Genomic DNA, 19,520 nt, shown 5'->3' with positions numbered 1-19,520 from the left:
TGAAGATCAGGGGAAGACCAAGCGTCCCTAAAGCATGAATGGCTCTAGTGTCTAATACACTGGGCTTTGGGAAAGAGGCACTCAATTGACTGCCAAGGTGGTAAGAACCAAGAAACCGACAGGACCCTCCACGGCTTCAATGCGCAAAGGCAGCCAGCCTCCCTCTCCTCGGCAGGCGCGTCCTCCAAGCAAGGGTGGATCTGGGCCTGGACGCTGGTCTCCTCACTTTACAGAGAGCGAGGGTAAAAACGAACACGGGGATGGCACGCTGCCACACCGGTCCTACACAGAGCGGCCCCAGCTGGGCAACTTGGACGCGGGAGCAGTGCCCTGAGCCCCAGCAAGCTTCCACTCGTTTGTTCCCTCAACGCGTAACAGTGATTGGATGGCAGTCCCATTTGAAGGCCATATGGGCATGATCTGACGTCAAACGCTGCTGCGTGGGACACAGAACTGTTACTGGCGATGAGGGAGAGAGTACTCAAAGAAACAGGCGACGTCCCGGTCCTTCGGGGTGGCCGAAAGGGGGGCCCGGTCTGAGGCGGGTGTGACTGCTGATCAGGAAACAGGGCACATCACGGCCACACTGTGGACAGAGCAAGCCCAGCTTTCAGTATGTGCCCCGAGGCCCATCCCTAGAGCTCAGCAGGGCAGAGCTCCTTCTCACGTGGGACTCTATGTGGCCAGCTCCAGGCTTTGCAACAGGAGGAATTTATTGATTTCATGACAGTGATTTTCAAAAGCGGACATGGAGAGACAACAGCTAACAACCTTCATATTCTCACCAGCAGCAACCATGTTTTAATCCCACAGGCCTTTCCTAGACACTGTCTCTACCATCATCCCGCTAATGTTCTTCCCGTTGTAGGAGCTCAGAGAGGTTAGGGGTTCACCACAGTCAAAAGGTTAGTAGATGGAAGCCAAAACAAACCCAAGACTCACAACCAAGCCCAGGCGCTTTCTATTACAGCCTTAGCAAAGGCCCTCAGAACCCAGTATCCCAGGTGGTCTTTCCCAAGTATCTACGGGGCCCACCCTGCTTATCATCCAAGGTCAGATGCTGGCTAAAGCAGGAGGTGCATCCTCTGTTGCCAGATTGGCTGTGGAGGCCCCAGGGACTACATCTGAGGACAGATCAAACAGGAAGGGACAGGGTGCCTGACTCAGTCTGGTTCAGGGCCCTTCTGGACAAACCTGGGGCCACCTATTCAGGCCACTCTGTCCAGCAGCCTATACCGAGGGGTCACCCGCCACATCCGCCACATTCCCTTATCATTGCCCCTTGTGCGCAGGAGCCAACCCTCCTCCAAGTACAACCCTCCTCTTGGGCACGAGACCACCAACTCCACTTTGGTGCCAACCTCTTGCCTAGTCCAGGTAACACATTTTAAACTCCCTAGTGGGATGAAATCACACAGCCGCTGCAGGAGGGCAGGGGGAGACAAAAAAAAAAAAAAAAAAAGCTCTGGGCAAGGTTCCTCTGTACCTGTCCTCAAACTCACTGTCTCTCCGCCGTCCGTGCTGAAAGGTTGGTCAGAGGCATTCCAGGACGTACTCGCAACCCGTTTTGCAAAGCTGAGTTCAATTCTGAAAATCAGGGCTCCTGGGCTCCTGGAAGGACGTGCAGGTCCCACAGCAAAAGGTTCTGTTGGCCGTTAAATCGCTTTGCGTTTACAAATTCGCAAACAGCTCAGTCCGGCACCCAGTTAAGGAATTGGAGCACAAAATTCACTTGGCCACATCTTTCCTTATCAGCCACACCGGACCCTTACATGGCACGGGCTTTTGGATGGTGAACGGGCATGTGGATATTCTTAGCCGGACAGCAAGCTAAGGGAGAATGACAGGGACCCTGCAACATCTGTAAGTACCTGCAGGTTTATTTCTTCTCACGGTTTATTTATTCGTGACTTTTCCAAAGAGGGGCTGCCTGCTTTTCCATCACCCAAATCTGAGCCCCAACCCTGCGAATGTCTTTAGAGAGATGCATATTTTCACACTAAAAATGCTTCAGCTCTGGGCTTACATCTTAAACCTATATTCTCATCTCTTCCGTTACCACACCCTCGTTTTTTCCTGGCGAAGCCTTCAGAGTTTAAATTCCCTGGAAGACTCTTCTTTTAATTCTGTCAGTATAAGGCAATGTTGGAAGCATAGTTCTGCCCTCTCACACTTCCCCCACGTGAAAGCGGGCTTATGACCACAAACATTTTGTATTAATAAACGTCTCAGCACACCCACGCCTGAAAATCAGATTAAAACTTCATCCTCAACTAGAATTCCTTCCACAGTCTACGACTTCCTTGGAAAACCTCTCCAAGCCCAGCCCCTCCTGCCTGCAGCCTCAAAGCTCTCAGGGCTGCGGATTTCCCTGTATACTGCTGGCTCCTTTGGACTTTGACCCTCACCACAAAAGTTGAGTCTGAAAGGCCAAGAGCCGCAGATTTGGCACCAAACAGGTTCTAGTTAAACACATTTCCAGGAAAAGGCCGACTTTCGGAGAAGCACAGGACACTCAGGCCTTTGTGACTTAGTATGGGTCACCCCTGAGTTTTTTCTAGTTTCAGTGTTTCTTCCTCCACGATGTCCGGCCCTCTAGAAGTCCCAGCAGAGTGTCTAGGTCAGAGGCCCAGGCATGCCCTTATATGTACCAAAGGCTTGCGACAGCTCATTTGAACGGATCCCTCGTTTTTCACTGGAAAAAGGAGGCCACCATACTCATTTCCAAAACTAAGCAGCACATCGGGCTCACTCGGAAACATCTTAGGGCTTTGGGTTTTGCCTCCTAATCTTGGAAGGCACCTCTTCCTTCTTGTTGCCTTGCTGGACAATTTCACTCTCCGCACACAACTCATCACAAATATTAATATTATTATGTATAAAAGGCTGACTGCCTTCCCTGGCAGGCCTGGGGTGGGTATTATTATTCCCGGGGGGAACTGAGGCTCTAAAAGGTTAGGTCACCCACGGCCAGAGAGCTAAATGGCAGAATGGACCAGAACCCAGGCCTGCCTGGCTTAAAATCCCTTGCTGTTGGCACTTTGGTCTGACAAGTCTCGGGTCCCCTGAGGCCCGGCGGGGCAGCTCCAGATGGCGGGTCTGGAATGACCTCCTTCCTTCTCTCGGCGGTCCTCCACGAACTCCCCCGGGGAGCCCCCCAGCCCCAGACCTCCGGCTCCGGGACGCCCCGGCCCACCCAGCCCGGTACCTGCGCCTTCTCCTCTCCAGCCCCTGCCCGCGCGCCTGGCGGGGGCGGCTGCTAGCGGGCAGGGGTCCGCCCGGCCCGGGGCGCCTCGGGGGGCGGGGGAGCCCGGCCCGCTCCGCACCTACCTCGTCCCCGAAGCGCACCACCTTCTGGCCCGTGGGCCCGCGCAGGCCGGGGAAGCGCGCCAGCTCCTCGGGGTCCCCGGGGTCGCGGGGCGCCGGGGCGCTCGGCGCCACCAGGCACCGGTCGATGATCTCGTCCTGCTGCGCGGGCGGCAGCCGCGCCCACTCGGGCCCGTACTTCTCCCGGATCTTCTCCTTGTCCAGCATGATCTTCCTGGCCATGGGGCTCAGCGACGAGAAGTAGGTGAAGCGCTTCCGCTCCCTGTCGTCCAGAGGCCGGTTCCCACTCATGACGGCCGAGCGCGAGGCCGCGATCGCCGCCGCCATGGACGCCATGCCCGGCCTGCCCGACACTCCCCGCCCGCGCCCCGCCCCGCGAACGGCGCCCTTCCGCGGCCCGGAGCCCGGCGCCCAAGGCCCCAGCGACCCCGCCTCCCGCCCAGTCCCTGAAGCCGCGCCCCCCGCGCCCGCCCAACGCCGGGGACCCCGCCCCCCAAGCCACCGCCCCCGAGGGTCCCGCCCCCTGTGCCCCGCTGCTTCCGGGAGCCTTGCGCTCCTCGCCCCTCTCCCCCCGGGAGCCCCGCCCTCCGCGCAGCGCCCTGAGCCACCGTCTCGCGCCTGCTTGCGTCCTCCGGATCCCCTCTCTCAGGGCTTCCCGCGGGGCCCCCGCTCTTCGGGGCTCCCCGCGGCCAGCGCCGGAGGTGGCTGGCGCGTCCCCAGGTCCGCGCCTGGCGGCCTGACGGGACTGCTGGGGGTGACCGCCATAGCGCCACGTGGTCACTTGTTTGACAAAGGAAACTTTTTTCTCCCTCCGAAGTGCGGCATTTCTGGACCGAGCCACCGGCCGCCTTATGCCTATTGTATCCCTTTCCCTGCCGAGCCATCTTTTTCGCTTTCTTTGAGCTGTCCCAAACCTGGGCCAGGGTCCTGGCGCGGTGAGCTGATGGAAGGGGGCTGGGGGTTCGGGGCAGCGAGGGCGCCGAAGGTACGAGCTGGGGAGACTGCACTGGTGTCGGGAGTGGCGAAAGAAAATCAGTGTCCGTGCCTCCTAAAGAGAGGAGTGAAATGAAGTCCCGGGTAGCTCACAGGGCCTTTCCCTAAAAGGGAGCGCGGAACTGCCGGCAGGCATCTGGGGCCGGCGGGCTGGTGCACCTGGCACTTCGTTTTGCTTTTGCAGGTGAAGACGTTTTCCCCCAGCCGGCCGCGGGGCCTTTGCTTTCTTTTGGAATCTCAGAAATCACGTGAACTCTAGGCGGCTTGATGTTTGCAACCCCACTGAAGAGCGGCAGAAAGTTTTCTTAGGCAGGTCAGCTGGGCCATTTTGACGTGTGTCCCAGAGCACAACGATTAAAATTATACAGAGCCCTCATCTGCTTTACTTTCTGGCTGATTTGACTGTAACAGGTCTCAGGTGAGAATTAAATGGCCACATTTAAAACAAAAAACTGCATTTCAGCTGTTACTTAGGGTCATTGCCTCTGAAGTAACACTTGGATAATTCTGAAACTTATATAGTGTTATAAACCAGTGTTACCTCAAATAATAACAACAAAGCACTTGGATAATTCTGAACACAGTCAGAAATAACTTGCAGGATTCTGTTTTAAATGTGAGATGGCCTTATCTTCTGGCCCAGAATTCCTTAGAAAATATTTTTAGAATGCCATGAATGTGACAAGCTGTGCAATAAAACATATTGCTTTCAACAGTGTTATCAGCATACCATACTGAAAAGCAGTGGGAAAAGCCACCAAATAATAGCCTGGATTGCACAGTATTTGAAAGTCTGTTTATGAGGCCAGGAGGTTGAGTTTTTTGGTACTATTCTATCTCTAGATAAGTCTATTTTATATAGACTCAAAACACCAACCTGAATCCTACTTTCTCACCTCGAAGACTTGTTTAATAAGGTGGGTGATGTTTAAAGATGTATTCTTGAAATTTAATTAACATCTTCAAGGTTGCTTTGCAAGCCACATAGAAAGGGTTCTGTGCTGTTAGAAACTTGGTTGCATGTGGTTTTCACAGCAATTGCAAAAATAAATGTTGATTGCAGAAAAGCACAACCCAATGAAGTGTTTCAGATCAAATATAATTTATTACTAGAGAAGCCATAATATAAATATAGTATGAAATAAATCAGGGACATCAGCCAAAGTATGTAAACTCCATGATCTCGGTGATAAGGGGTAACTAAAAGAAAATTTCTTCCAGATTAAAAGAAGACACTCAGGGGAATTAAATGGCTCTGACAGATGACTTTGCTGAAATTAGGAGATAAATGGGCAGATAGATAGATAGATAGATATTCACTCCAGAGAAGAAATAAAGATAGCCCAACTCCAAATATGTAGTAAGGTAAAATAGTGGGATGATTCAAGTGCTAAGCATCTTCTTAGGCAAGAGTTTGGATAGAGGCAGGCTGCCTTGTCCTTTGTGGATTTGGTTTAGCCAGTGGGCTCTTCACAAAATGAAGAGACAAGCATGTGGTCACTGACCCTCTGAAATGCTTTAAAACCTTGCACTGTTCCAAAGAGCATTCCTTTATTCATCAACATTTTATTGAGGCATTTGGTGTTTGTTCCTAGAAGGCTTTTCTTAGAAACTAGGGAGACATAGCAAAGAGTGCTTTCACTAAGGTTTAAACTGTCTCGGTGTCTTGAACTGTGGAGCTCTTTCTTGGCCAGTGGCATTTCAGCTATTTTTCTCAGAAGAGTTCTTGAGTCCCCACCAGAATGTAAACTCCACAGTAGGGAGATCCTTATTTGTCTTCTTTACTCTTGGGAACAAGCATGTGCCTGATTCAGAGTTAAGGGTTCAGTGACTATTTGCTGAATGAATTATGAATGAAGAAATGAATGAATGTTGCATAATTTACATTATTACCCTCTCTTTACAGATAGAGATACTGAGCCATCAAAGGAAAAAACTTCACCTGAGATCATCCCCCATCGCCCCTCATGTGATGGAACGGAGAGTCACAAAACAGAGGTTCCTTTGCCTTTTGTTAAATCTCTAACATTAGATTAATGTGTCTAAGGTTAATTACTGGATTATTAATAATAAACTGGGTTTATGGCTACAGTTTATTAAAGCTTCCAAATTACTCATTAGTAAAACACAGCACTAATTTTTTCAGTATAATAACTGAATACCCGAGATGATCACCAACATTTCCATTATACGTCTGACATCTCGGCTAACAGTTGCCGGCCTGGGACTCCTCTCCACAGGTCAGTACCTTTCTTAGAAAACCTATTGACATTTGGTAGTGTATATATGTCCATGCCACTCTCTCACTTTGTCACAGCTTACCCTTCCCCCTCCCCATATCCTCAAGTCCATTCTCTAGTAGGTCTGTGTCTTTATTCCCGTCTTACCACTAGGTTCTTCATGACCTTTTTTTTTTTTTTTTTAGATTCCATATATATGTGTTAGCATACGGTATTTGTTTTTCTCTTTCTGACTTATTTCATTCTGTATGACAGACTCTAGGTCCATCCACCTCACTACAAATACCTCCATTTCGTTTCTTTTCATGGCTGAGTAATGTTCCATTGTATATATGTGCCACATCTTCTTTATCCATTCATCTGATGATGGACACTTAGGTTGCTTCCGTGTCCTGGCTATTGTAAATAGAGCTGCAATGAACATTGTGGTACATGACTCTTTCTGAATTATGGTTTCCTCAGGGTATATGCCCTACCAAACGTAATATAGATAGCTAGTGGGAAGCAGCTGCATAGCACAGAGAGATCAGCTCGGTGCTCTGTGATCACCTAGAGGGGTGGGATAGGGAGGGTGGGAGAGAGGGAGACGCAAGAGGGAAGAGATATGGGAACATATGTATATGGATAACTGATTCACTTTGTTATAAAGCAGAAACTAACACACCATTGTAAAGCAATTATACTCTAATAAAGATGTTAAAAAAAAAAACAACCTGTTGACAGAGACGCAAAGAGCAAGGCCATCCCCCAGGGTTGGAGGCTGCCAAGATTCAATGCCTTTGGGGAAAAGCCCAGAGGCAATGAAGTCGGGTGCACCTGAAGTGGGGCGCCGAGGTCAGGCACCTGGCCACCACAGAGGTGCTCAAAACCTGTTGAAGCCTCAATCCCTTCATTTTTGATACAGGGACACCTATACCAGCCTTCAAGGGTAGCATGTCAAATGAGGGGGGGGGGTGACACGTGCGAAAAGCCCTCCCTCAGCCAGTTAGTACAGATGTCTGTTGAATGAATTTGTTGTCCCAAACAAATCATTTGTGAGCCCGCTTTCGCCATGAAGACCCTGCCAGCTCATGGCAAACCACAGGGCACACATTCTAGCCCTGCTTCTAAGAGCCGAGTGACCAGCTGTGACATTTTGCAAGCCGGTTATTGAAGCTCATGGTGAAATTCCAGGCACTGTGGCAAACAGATGACAGTTTTGGGAAGGGAATCTGTTGGTGACATAGCAGGCAGTCGGCTGGCAGATAAAGCCAGCCTTCCTTACTGACGCTTTCAGCCTGGACGTGGGCAGCCTCCCTGAGGACGGTGATTCATTCCTGCATCTGGCGCTGGTTGTTCCAGATGCTGCCCTGAAAGACGACTGTTCTCTGTTCTTCACTCCCACACCCAGAAAGGACAGGAGATGGAAGAGAGTCGGCCTGGTGCATTTAGAAGACCGACTTCCCTGTAGGATTGTAGGGCAGTGTTCTTGACCAAGACAAAAAAGAGATGCAGCAAGAAAGAAAAGACAAGGAGATGATTGTACAAATCTACTACGGGCAGGAAATGTGCTTTGAATATTTTGAAGGGTTGGGTCATTTCTGCAATTGTAGGGAGAGTTTTCACTGACACAGCCATGGTCTGTCACCACGTCCGGGCAGGTGTGAGGCGCTCCCTGTGCCTACAGGAACAGAATCACCTTCTCTGGGTAAGGCCGCGTGATCCACGTGAGGCTCAGAACTGGGTCCTTCCCTGTCAACACCATACTTCACATAGCAAAGACAACTGGCTTAACGGCTCTGTGAAAAATGCTGAAAGACCTCTTGAAAACCACAAGAAGACCCTACCTGTCCAAAATTTTCCATTTAGAAAAGCCTCTGCGATTTTTAGTCCTCCGTAAGAATATAAATAAGTCCAGAAGCAATTGTTCACTTTTTCCCCTTCACCTGAAATTCCCACCCTGCTGTCGCCAGCTATAGAAATTCCATCCTTAAGACCTAGCCCAAATGAAGTCCTCAAGATCACCCACACCGAAAAGAAGGTAGGTAGGCACAAAAGAGACAGTTTGTCTCCTTTATAATTTGATCTCAGGTAGACCTTTTTATTTTAATATTTATTTATTTATTTTTGGCTACGTCAGGTCTTAGTTGTGACGCGAGGGCTTCTCTCTAGTTGCGGCATGCGGGCTCCAGAGCACACGGGCTCAGTAGTTGCGGCACGCGGACTTAGTTGCCTCTTGGTATGTGGGATGTTAGTCCCCCAACCAGAGATCAAACCTGCATCCCACGCATTGGAAGGCGGATTCTTAACCACTGGACCACCAGGGAAGTCCCCCTCAGATAGACTTTTGTGTCCTGGGAAGAACAATGCCAACATTTTTGGTATTGTACATATGTGTTATGGACTGTAGGTCAAATTCACATGTTGAAGCCCTAATTCCCGATGGAATGGTATTTGGAGGTGGGGTCTTTGGGGGCTGATTAGGTGCTGAGGGTGGAGCCCTCCTGATGGGATAGTACCCTGATAAGAAGATACAAGAGAGCTTGCCTCTCTCACTGTTCCCCCCCATGTGAGGACACCATGAGGCCATCTGCAAACCAGGAAGCAGGCAGACACCGGATCTGCTGGCGCCTAGATCTTGGACTTCCCAGTTTCCAGAACTATGAGAAATAAATATTTGTTGTTTATATCCTTATAGCAGCCTGAACTCAGACAATGTGGAAATGGCTTCAAATTCGTATAAAATCTTTGGCTTACTGAGTGTGTATAGATGTAGTTAGAGAGAGGATGAAGGAGATAAAAAATGGCTGATGGAGAGGAGAGATAAAAGTATGTGACAATGGGGACTTCCCTGGCAGTTCGTGGGTAGGACTCCACGCTCCCAGTGCAGGGAGCCCGGGTTTGATCCCTGGTCGGGGAACTAGATCTCGCATGCATGCCGCAACTAAGAGTCTGCATGCTGCAACTAAGAAGTCCATGTGCCGCAACTAAGACCCGGTGCAGCCAAAATAAATAAATAAATAAATATATATATACATTTTTTTTTAAACTATGTGGCAATGATTTATTGACTGAGAAGTAAAGAGAATTCCTCTCTCTCTGTTCCTCTAAACAATCTGCTCTCAACTTCTACACACTCCCAGATGTGGAATGTGTTTTTCTTTATTCTGTTCTTCTCTTCATGTCAGCTGCCCTGATATTTGTCAGATGGGCTCCTTCTTGGCTTGTGGATGTCACCACTTTGAGATCTGTAGATGGTTGTCCAAGCTCCCTGGGGGAGTTCAGTAAAACCCCCTGGAGCTCTCTGCTCCACGGGAGACACTAGCCAGCTTGCTCCTTACCTCTGTCATCGTTAGAGCTCAGGCACTTGGTTAGAACTTTATGAAGTTAAAAAGACTGACTTTCGGAGACCATAGTATTTTCACTCTATGGTCCCTGTTTGGATTTGATCTATGTCCTTGAATCTTTTTAACTTGAAATATTATCAAAATACCAAGATGCTATGGAGAATGAAAATGACTATGGAAAAATGAAAACGGTTGTCTGTTAAGTTTCTGTGATTGTATTTTGTTTTTTAATTTTTGTGAAGATGTTGTTTGATACATTTGATACATTAAAATTGTCAAGTACTGTGAGTCACTCACATTTCCAAACAGAGAGTGAGATGCTACTGAACACTGAAAATATGAAATATGCTGTTGTCAGTGAACCTGACCCCGTCTAACCTGCAAGACAGGAAGTAAAGGAGAGCAGCTCCCGCCTTTGAGTAAATGACAGTCACTGGCCAAGTGCCCAAGGGGAGCCCTTAATAAATACTTGTCAGATGGATGAGAGGTTGAGTGGAGGAGGGAATCTCACCAATAACTTGGCCCCCATCATGTTGTGATACAGCTCACAACTTCATCCTAGAGGTCGACTCAGAAAACAAGTCGTATCACATTCGTAATGGTCTACGAAGTATCTCTTCATCCTTTTCCCAATGTCCCCACCATACTCCAGGTCCCATCATCCATCCTGGCGTGGCCAGCCTTCCCAACTCCAAGCCACTCCCTCCAAGTTGCCTCTGCCAGCCTCCTCCTTCACAACGCCTCCAGTTGGGTGTCTCCCTTTTTTTTTTTTATTGTGATATAGTTGCTTTACACTGTTATGTTAGTTTCTTCTGTACAGCGAAGTGAATCAGCTGTATGGATACATACATCCTCTCCTTCTTATACCTCCCTCCCACCCCCCCATCCCACCCATCTAGGTCATCACAGAGCACCGAGCTGAGCTCCCTGTGCTATGCAGCAGCGTCCCACTAGTTATCTGTTTTACACATGGTAATGTATATAAGTCAAACCTAATCTCCCGATTCATCCCACCCACCCCTTCCCCCCAACCCTGTGTCCATACGTCCCTTCTCTACGTCTGCGTCTCTATTCCTGCCCTGTAAATCTATACCATTTTTCTAGATTCCACATATATGCGTTAATTTACGGTATTTGTTTTTCTCTTTCTGACTTAGTTCACTCTGTATGACGGACTCTAGGTCCATCCACGTCTCTACAAATGACCCAATTTCATGCTTTTTGCTACCACTTTAGGCCCAAACTCTCTCTGGCAATCACCTTCAACCTCGTTCCTAGCTCCGTGCCCAGCCGTCTATTTGGTTAGGAAGTCTTTCTTCCTCATGATCACCTGCCCAAATTCTACCTATTCTTGAAAGTTTGGTTTAAATGCCATCTCACTGACCCTTACTGCATCCTCTCTCGCTCTAGTGTGGTGACCGTAGCATCAATGCCCACCAGCACACCGTGGGTATTGACCTGAGTGACTGCGAGGAGCCCATCGTGGTTACACAGGTGGCTGCGTGCCCGCCTACGGGCCAGCCATCCTCCGGCAGCTTCCCTGCCCACCTCCACACAGCCGCCCCCAGCCCCGCCCCTCTCCCTGCTGGTCCAGCACCTATAGGCTGTCACCCTTCAGTGACCTCCCTCGGTCCCTAGAAGAACTCTTAGGCTACAACCTCAGAAATATGGAGAGTTCTGATTAAGCTGTTTTGAAAACATCATACAACAGAGGCCAGAGAGAGGTCAAGAAAACTACATTGCAGAAATATTAGTTATGTTTTTATGTTTTTATATCAATAACCAAGAGCTAGATGGAACCAACTATTGCACAAGCTCTGCATTCTCCTCTAAACCAGAGTCAGAAACATAAAAGCCAAGCTTGCTGTGTATCATATATTTGGGGGCAAAGTCAAGGAATTTTCTGAAGCTTAGCTCATCTGTTTAATAGAAACTTTCATCTAAGAAGCTCTGCGTGCTGTAAGCACGTTAGCACGTAGGTCCTGATAACACCCCTATTGAGAAAAAGACAAACAAAAGAAAACACACCAAGCTCATAAATATACAGAACAGATTGGTGGCTGCCAGAGGCGGGGGTGAGGGGAGGCCAAAGTGGGTGAGGAGGGTCAAAAGGTACAAACTTCCAGTTATAAGATAAACAAGTCCTGGGCATGCCATGTACAGCCCAGCGACTCTACTTAATAATACTGCATTGCATATTTCAAAGTTGCTAAGAGATTAAATCTTAAAAGTCCCCATCACAAGAAAAAAGTTTTTATAACTATATAATGGTGACAGATGGTAACTAGCCTTATTATGGTGATCATTTTGCAATGTACAGAGATATTGAATCATTATATTGTACACCTGGAACTAATATGTCAATTGATATTGAATCATTATATTGTACACCTGGAACTAATATGTCAATTATACCTTCATACAAAAATGTTTAATAACAAATTTTAAACAGAGGGAAGTTACATTGCCTTCCCCCAATAGTGGGGAAACTAGTAAAGACAGAGAAAAGTGATTTACTTGCGCTCAGGGAACACAGTGGCGGAGACGGTGTCTCACGCTGGCGTGCCTCACGGCCTGTTCCTTGATGTTCATTTGTTCATTCATCCACTGTGCGCCAGACACAGGGCTAGTCACGGGAAGCAAGCATGAGCGAGAACCTGCCCCCAGCCAGCTTATCGTCTAACAGGTGTGGACAAAGTAACCAGGGTGGGTCTAAGGGAGCAGTCTCCACTGAGTCCTCGCCATGCCTGGCATTCCTCCTCACAGCACCTCGTGAAGGAAAGATTTACCGGCCAGGACACGGGAGCCCAGAGGCTGCCCACCGGCACGTGCAGAGCAGGAACCCGACACGCTGCTGTTTCCCCGGTGCCCATTCACCCTGCAGCCAACGTCCCCCCACTCAAAGGTCCCGCCTCCCATGGGCAGCCCAGCCCTGGCCTGGGCCACGGTGCCTGCTTTTTCTCAAGCGTCCTTTGGATGCCACTTGAGTCTCTCCTTGCTTGTTCATCCAGGAGAACAGGAGAATGGTGCGGCAAACATGAAGACAGACTTCATGGCCTTGGAGGAGAACACAGGACGGTCTCCAAACTCCCACCCAAAGAATAAGCCAGCTTCGCAGGGTTACGCAGCACCAAGGGGATCTTCAACATCCCCTGCAGGTCCACTAGTCTCCACCCTGGCCCGCTCGCACCGGGAGTCCACTCCATCACTCTCCTCCCCCGGCCCCGCCAGCCTGCCACCTCCATCACGGTGCTGTCGGCCACTCTCATCCTTATAGCCTGAGCTCCATACGTGAAGTGTTTGCCTCCTGACATTCAAAGCTAAGCTTCTGAAACTCAAAAAAACAAAAAACCCTTCTTTCTCCTGCATACACATGGAGCCTGGTACATATAAGTCAGAAACATCTTGGATATCAACCTTCCTGCTTTTTCTGTGTTGGGAAAGACGATTGGCCCTTCATTCTGCTGGGTGCTTTTGCATCTTCTCCTCCATGGGGGCCAATGTTCCCCAGCCGGAAGATTGTGTCTCCCCCGGTGGAGGAGGTCATGGGCTGAGAAGAGAAAGCATGTCCTCATAGAGGCAGGGTGTGGGATGTGGAACAAGGCAGCCCGCAGCCCGGTACTGTCACCACTGCTGGTGCAGTGTGACGTGGACAAATTTCCACATGTATAAAGTACTTCAAAGAGCGCCTGGCACAGATTAAGCTCTCAGAGCTATTAGGATCTCAGAATTAAATTCCACCCCCAGAGCAGAGTGGGATATGGCTGGATGGCACGCGTTCATGAGGAACGTTGTGTGGAGAGACCTCCACTCTGGAGGACGAGAGAGGAAGTTCTGGGAGCTGCCAGATTTCAGAGACGATATGAATGGGCTGTGAAGGGTAGAGGAAGGAGCAGGAAGAGATTGGGATCACGGGGGGAAAGAGTGGGAGGGAAGGGACGGTGATTGATTGTGGGAGAATGGAAACCAGACCAAGGAGGAGGGCTGCCATGGTGGGGAGGGAGTGGGGAGCAGAGCCTCGGTGCCTGGAAGAGCTAGATTTGGGGAGGAAACATGGAGTGCAGAAGCCTCAGCGGTCCAAGGGGGACCCCGGCTTGCCCCGGAAAAGCCACTACTGCCAGGATTCCCATGGTCTCAGAACCATAGGCAAGGGAGATGGCACCCAGATGGGTTTTTAGATAGTGCGGCCTCTTACCACGGAGCCTCTCCTGTCTTCACCCAGACCAGGAATGTCCTTACTTAGCCCAGGAGGCTGAGAAACGAGGAAGCCCTCTGTGGCTTAGCTGGCAGCACCTCTGAAGGCCAGGGAGCTGGGCCCAGGGAGACAGATGAGAGCGATGGCCGTGGCAGCCTGATGTGGAGAGGGGTGTGGGGTGCACAGGGTTATTCTAGGACGGCTGGGTGTTTGCACCTTGTGAGGGACCAAAGCTGTCCCTCCATCTCCAGGGATAAAGATTCTTTGTTGGCCAAACTTTAGTCAGACTCCTGAACCTTCTCCTAGGCCCATCTGTGGACCTCTTTGTAAGATCCAGTTTCAGCAAGAGCCTTGCTAAGTCAGTTTAAGCAGAGCCCCACCCTCCATATCTGATAGGGTTCCTCACCACTCCCTCCCCACATCCCCCAGAGGACCTTTGGCCATAATAACAATTTTCCATGGATGCATAATTGTCCATCCACTGGTCCCCACTCTGGTCCTTGGCTATCAACTCCCACTTGCCCATGTTGTATTCGGAACTGAGCCCTGTTCTATACTGAGGCGTCTTTTGCCCTATTGCAATAGTCCCAAATAAAATCTGTTTTTATCCCTTTAACTGGTGTCCAGCTCTGGTTTTTCTTTGACACTGGCTGGGTTCTCACCCTCTTCCCAAGATCCTTCTCTGCTTCCCCCAAAGCACTGGGGCTGCTGTGCTGTCACCGTGGTCCCTTCATCACTCAGATGTGTGTGGGACATTTCCTAGCTGTTTCGTCTCTTAAAAGTAGACTGAATTCCTCTCTATTTCCTTATTTATTTCAGTCTTTTTTCTCACCACTTTCAGATTCTTGTCACCTTCCCCCGCCCTCTGGCCCTATAAGACAAGCCCCTCCAAACACACCTGGCTGTTGTACTCCGTCCCCTAATTGCCAAGCCTCAGGGTCCCCCTGCTGAACGAGACAGCCAGGCCTGGTGGCTCTGGGACCTGGTGGGAAACTCTCTTCTCTCAGGCTTCCACTGCTGTGCTGCCGTCCTGGATTTGTTTCTGCTTTTCTCACCATTCCTTCTCTGTTTTCCTATTCTTCTCCAAGGCCCAAGCCCTGGCCTTCTGTTCTCTCATCATCTTCCCTGCCTGAGGATTACCTATAGCACTGACTGCCTGTCCTCCAAATGCGTTCCTTAGGATTCCAAGGAATAGTGAGTGAATACTGCCCCTCAGCAGCTGGAAGTCTGCATTTCCACCCCGCTTCCAGGGCTGAGGCTGAGGACCTGCGGACCACACTTTGAGTAGCAAAGGTCTAAAAAGCAAAATGCCATGCAGAAATCTAAATTCCCTACCTAATGACGTAACGAGCATTAGGGTTTCCTTGCAGCATAACAGGATCTAGAAGAGGGGGGATGGAGGAGCCGGGGAGGTATGGGGAAGAGATGGTGAGAACGGCCACAGAGCATCCCAACCATGATTTGAAGACGTTTGTGCTGTGCAGTCGAGTGGCAAAGCCCCCGTTGCTTCTCCTCCCTCTGACTCAGCAGAATGTGCTGAATACACAGCCAGCCACCCTGACATTCACGGGCCAGAGCAAGAGGGCAGGCAGAGGGTCATATGCCCTGTGTCTCAACAGCTAAAAGTTATAAATCAGAGTAACAAACTATTTCAAAAGTATATGCCATAGCCTCCTAACTTGAAAACTGTACCTTCGTAAAGACCTGGAAGACCATGTTGGAATTTAGAAGTTTTAAAATCCTTGGAGTTCCACGTGAATCGGTGGCACAGAGTGGCACCCAGGTACCTTCTTTGCCCTCCCAGCTCTGGATGGCACTGCTAAGGGCCTCGAGTGCAGGCATGTGGACACCTTGACCCATCCATTTGAGCTACGTCAGCAAAATACTATCATATCTGTGTTTAATTCCTACCTATTGAATTATCGGTGCTTAGCAAAAAAAAAAAGGAAAGAAAAAAAAGAAAATTAACGGAGGGGGCATTGTGGGTGATGTTCCGTGCCACCCTTTCCATAGCATGTGCCTGGAGTGTGTACAAGAGGGGAAGATGCAAATCTGCTGTGTCCTCTGTTAGTCTTGAAGGGTAGCAGAACCTGCCACCCCAAAACATGCTGTTTTGTTCTAAAGATTATTTTGAGCTGAAGGCAATTGGAAGAAGAAGGTACCAGAAAGGCTCCCTGCCCTCCCCCTATTTGCCTAAAAGCAGGATGTAAGTCTGCAAAGTTGTCCCTCCTCACCTCCCTACCAGAAAAGACAAAGGCTAGTTCCCCTAGACAACTTTAGACCCTCATCCAGGGAGAAAACTTGAACTCAGGTCTGCATAACAAGCCTCACTCATGTTTACGGTGTTTTTCCAGGTAACCTCCCAAAACTCTTCTGCCCCACACCTTTCTTTCTTTTGTCTTTAGCTTGAGATGGTGTTTAAGCTGGAGTTCTAAGCCACCTTGGAGAGTTTCTCATTTTTCCCTGGGTTTCTCCCAGGTATACCTGAGGTACACATGTTAATAAACTTCTGTGTGCTTTTCTCTTGTTAATCTGCCTTTTGTTGCAGGGGTCTTAGCCAAGAACTCAGAAGGGTAGAGGGAAAATTCTTTTCCTTCTTCCACAGTTTCAATTCTTTCTTCTTTGTCTTTCATAGAAGAAGTGTTTAAAAATACATTTCCCTCCCAAAATGGCTTCTAAATGCAAAAAAAAACTACCTTATGTAGTGCTGGACATAAGAACGTGCAATCTATCCCCATGCTGGAAGAAAAAAATATTGTGTTTTAATGTTGTTGTTGGACTTCTGGAGAGATGGTTTGTCGGACTTCAATATGGCATTCAAGGGTAATTTGGACTCTGCTCAATATTTACTTTATACATGGTTCTCTATAATCAGAACAGTGTTTTAGAAATTATAGCAGAATAAGATGACCCAGGAGAGCAACTGGCAACTTGGGAGACCAGTTCGGGGGCAGTTGTTCCTATAACAGCACGGAGGTCTCAAGTAGGACCGGGAGGCATAGATGTCAGAAATCAGTCAGACTTGGTAAAGCCCATCTTTCCTTATTTTAAAAAAATATTTATTTATGTGTGTATTTATTTATTTAGGCTACACTGGGTCTTAGTTGCAGCACACGGGAGCTTCGTTGTGGCATGTGGACTTCTTAGTTGCAGCGTGTGGACTCTTAGTTGTGGCGTGCAGACTTCTTAGTTGCGGCATGCATGTGGGATCTAGATCCCCGACCAGGGATGGAACCCGGACCCCCTGCATTGGGAGCACAGAGTCTTACCCACTGGACCACCAGGGAAGTCCCAAGCCCATCTTTCTGAACAAATCTAATCAAGTCATTGCCATGCTTTAACATCTCCCTCAGAGAATGAAGTCCACAGTTCTTAGTACAAGTGCAAGATCTCCACCTTTGGCTCCACACTACCTTTCCAGCCCCATCTACAAAGCCATCTCAAGGTGCCGGGCACGTTCATTTTCTCCCGATTTTGCCACTTCCCAGGTTTTCCCGCAGCACTTTGTTCTTCCACAATCATCATCGTTTTGTATTATTTGTCTTCCTTCTGAATCAAGCCCGAGATCAAGCAATCCAGGCGAGGGAAGCAAGAAAAGACACCCAACAAGAAAGCAGTTGGAAAATAGCAAAAGCTAGGGTAACGCCAGGGCCCTGGACAGAGTAAGATAAGGGTATCAAATCAGAGGCTAAGATAGAAACGAGAGACCATCTGCAGGTGATGCCGGAGCACAGAGCATGGTCCAGACCTGGTAAGTCTGGGCGGAGTGACAGCATCTGATTTACACTGATGGCAGCTGGTAGGAAATGCTTCTCGGAGCCCTCCCTGATCTCCCAGGAGCTCTGCACTCGCGGTGTTGGGGAACAAAATGAGGCCAGACACACTTGTCTCTCCTGAGATTTAATAACACACTTTTCTAACTCATTTTGATGCCTTTCCCAACTTTTCCAGATTGGATCGTATCACCAAGACTCCTGGTAAAACCTCTTTCAAAACCCCCTATAGGATGCTCCCCTCAGTGGTTTTATTGTCTTTTTGAAGCTTTAAATGCTGGTTAAGTAACGCGAGAAGTGTCCACCTAGATTGATCGCACCATAGCTGCTTAAACAACTGAGAAATTGTTTCTCGCTCCTCAATTCTCTCACTTCGCTGTAAAGAAAGAAAAACCAATGGTTTATATAGAACAATGTGATTGTCATTTTCCCACTGAATATGTTTCTCTCTCTGACTTGTTCACCTTTTCCTACTACTGTCCTATTGTCGTCTACTATTCCTAATAGTAGAGTTATTGTTATTCCTAATTTGCATGCAGTATTTAAATTATACATTAAAAAAAGACACGGCTTTTGAAGATGTTTAAAAACCTGATTTCTAAAACAATGTGACTTCAGGCCAGGAACTTTTTCAAACTCTTGACTTTAAAAGAAGCATTTAAATAGAACATCGCAAGTTTTTTTTTTTTTAAACTTTTTGGCCACACCCCACGACATGTGGGATCTTAATTCCCCTGACCAGGGATTGAACCAGCACCCCCTGGAAGGGAAGCACAGAGGATCTTTACTGGATATAGTTCTTGCTAGGAATCAAGTCCACTGTTTAACATTAAGTGCTACCAAAGGGAAAGAAGTAAGCTTATCTGTTTGCAAGGTATCAACAGGGCCTTAACTTGCATTTACAGGGATGTATGCTATAATCATAGTGGACGTGCGTACGTAGGACGCAGAGTACAAGTGGAATTTTCCTTGTGAGAGGCTGAGGCTGGGGTGATTTTCCTGACTAATGTGAAACAGAGAACCGTTCCTATAAATTGCAGTAATCGAGGCCCACTTGCAAAGAGGCAGAAGACTTGGGGGCCTGTTGCTGTCATCTAAGCTCATTTCAGCAACTAAAGGTTAACTCCTCGTTTCCTGGGGAGGGGTCTCTCCAGAGGAGGACTGAAGCCCAGTAAAGGTGAGGCAGCGTTGGGGGGCCATGTCCACGGTATGGCCCACAGACGTCATTACCCTGGTGTCCATAAGTCCTCATATTCAAACCTTCCATGACTCGCTCTTTTATTAACTTGCCACACCTCTTGTTGCTTCTTGTGATTTCTTTCTTTTCGCTTTGTTGCAGCGCGCGGGCTTAGTTGCCCCGTGGCATGTGGGATCTTAGTTCCCCGACCAGGGATCGAACCCACGTCCCCTGCATTGGAAGGCGGATTCTTAACCACTGCACCACCAGGGAAGTCTCGCTTCTCGTGACTTCTAGCCGTCTGTTGGTTTAGTAGCGGGAAACTCTGACTTCACACCAAGGCATAGTAGAGAAAGGTGAGGGAAAGAGCCTCATGTGCCTCGTGAGGGTCTGGCTGGACCACACAGCTCAGCCTGCTTTCCTGAGTTGCTTTTAAAAAGGAGGAATTCCCCTGCAGCCCTTAGGCCCTCGGGTACCCGCCGACTGGCA

General features: G+C 48.8%; 2 protein-coding genes across 3 annotated transcripts in view; one reads left to right on the top strand and one right to left on the bottom strand.

Moving 5' to 3' along the window:
- Nucleotides 1-3,714, bottom strand: part of LOC309642072 (uncharacterized protein C1orf198 homolog) — a 35,484-nt gene extending 31,770 nt beyond the window's left edge. For both annotated transcript variants that reach the window (XM_082423024.1, XM_082423025.1), the window contains exon 1: nucleotides 3,331-3,714. In XM_082423024.1, the coding sequence (XP_082279150.1) occupies nucleotides 3,331-3,663 (333 nt within the window). In that variant the 5' untranslated portion in view covers nucleotides 3,664-3,714. The remainder of the gene's footprint in view (nucleotides 1-3,330) is intronic.
- LOC309642904 (uncharacterized protein) lies at nucleotides 3,662-18,540 on the top strand (the record flags this gene model as incomplete). Its single annotated transcript, XM_082424967.1, has 3 exons — nucleotides 3,662-4,262; nucleotides 6,227-6,318; nucleotides 12,653-18,540. The coding sequence occupies 3 exons, from the start codon at nucleotides 3,662-3,664 to the stop codon at nucleotides 12,989-12,991; spliced, it is 1,032 nt and encodes a 343-aa protein (XP_082281093.1). The 3' UTR covers nucleotides 12,992-18,540.
- Between the last annotated feature and the right edge of the window lie 980 nt (nucleotides 18,541-19,520).

This window comes from Balaenoptera physalus (assembly GCF_965194825.1).
Source record: "Balaenoptera physalus genome assembly, chromosome: 14".
Lineage (NCBI taxonomy): Eukaryota > Metazoa > Chordata > Mammalia > Artiodactyla > Balaenopteridae > Balaenoptera > Balaenoptera physalus.
This window is presented reverse-complemented; position numbering and strand designations above follow the sequence as displayed.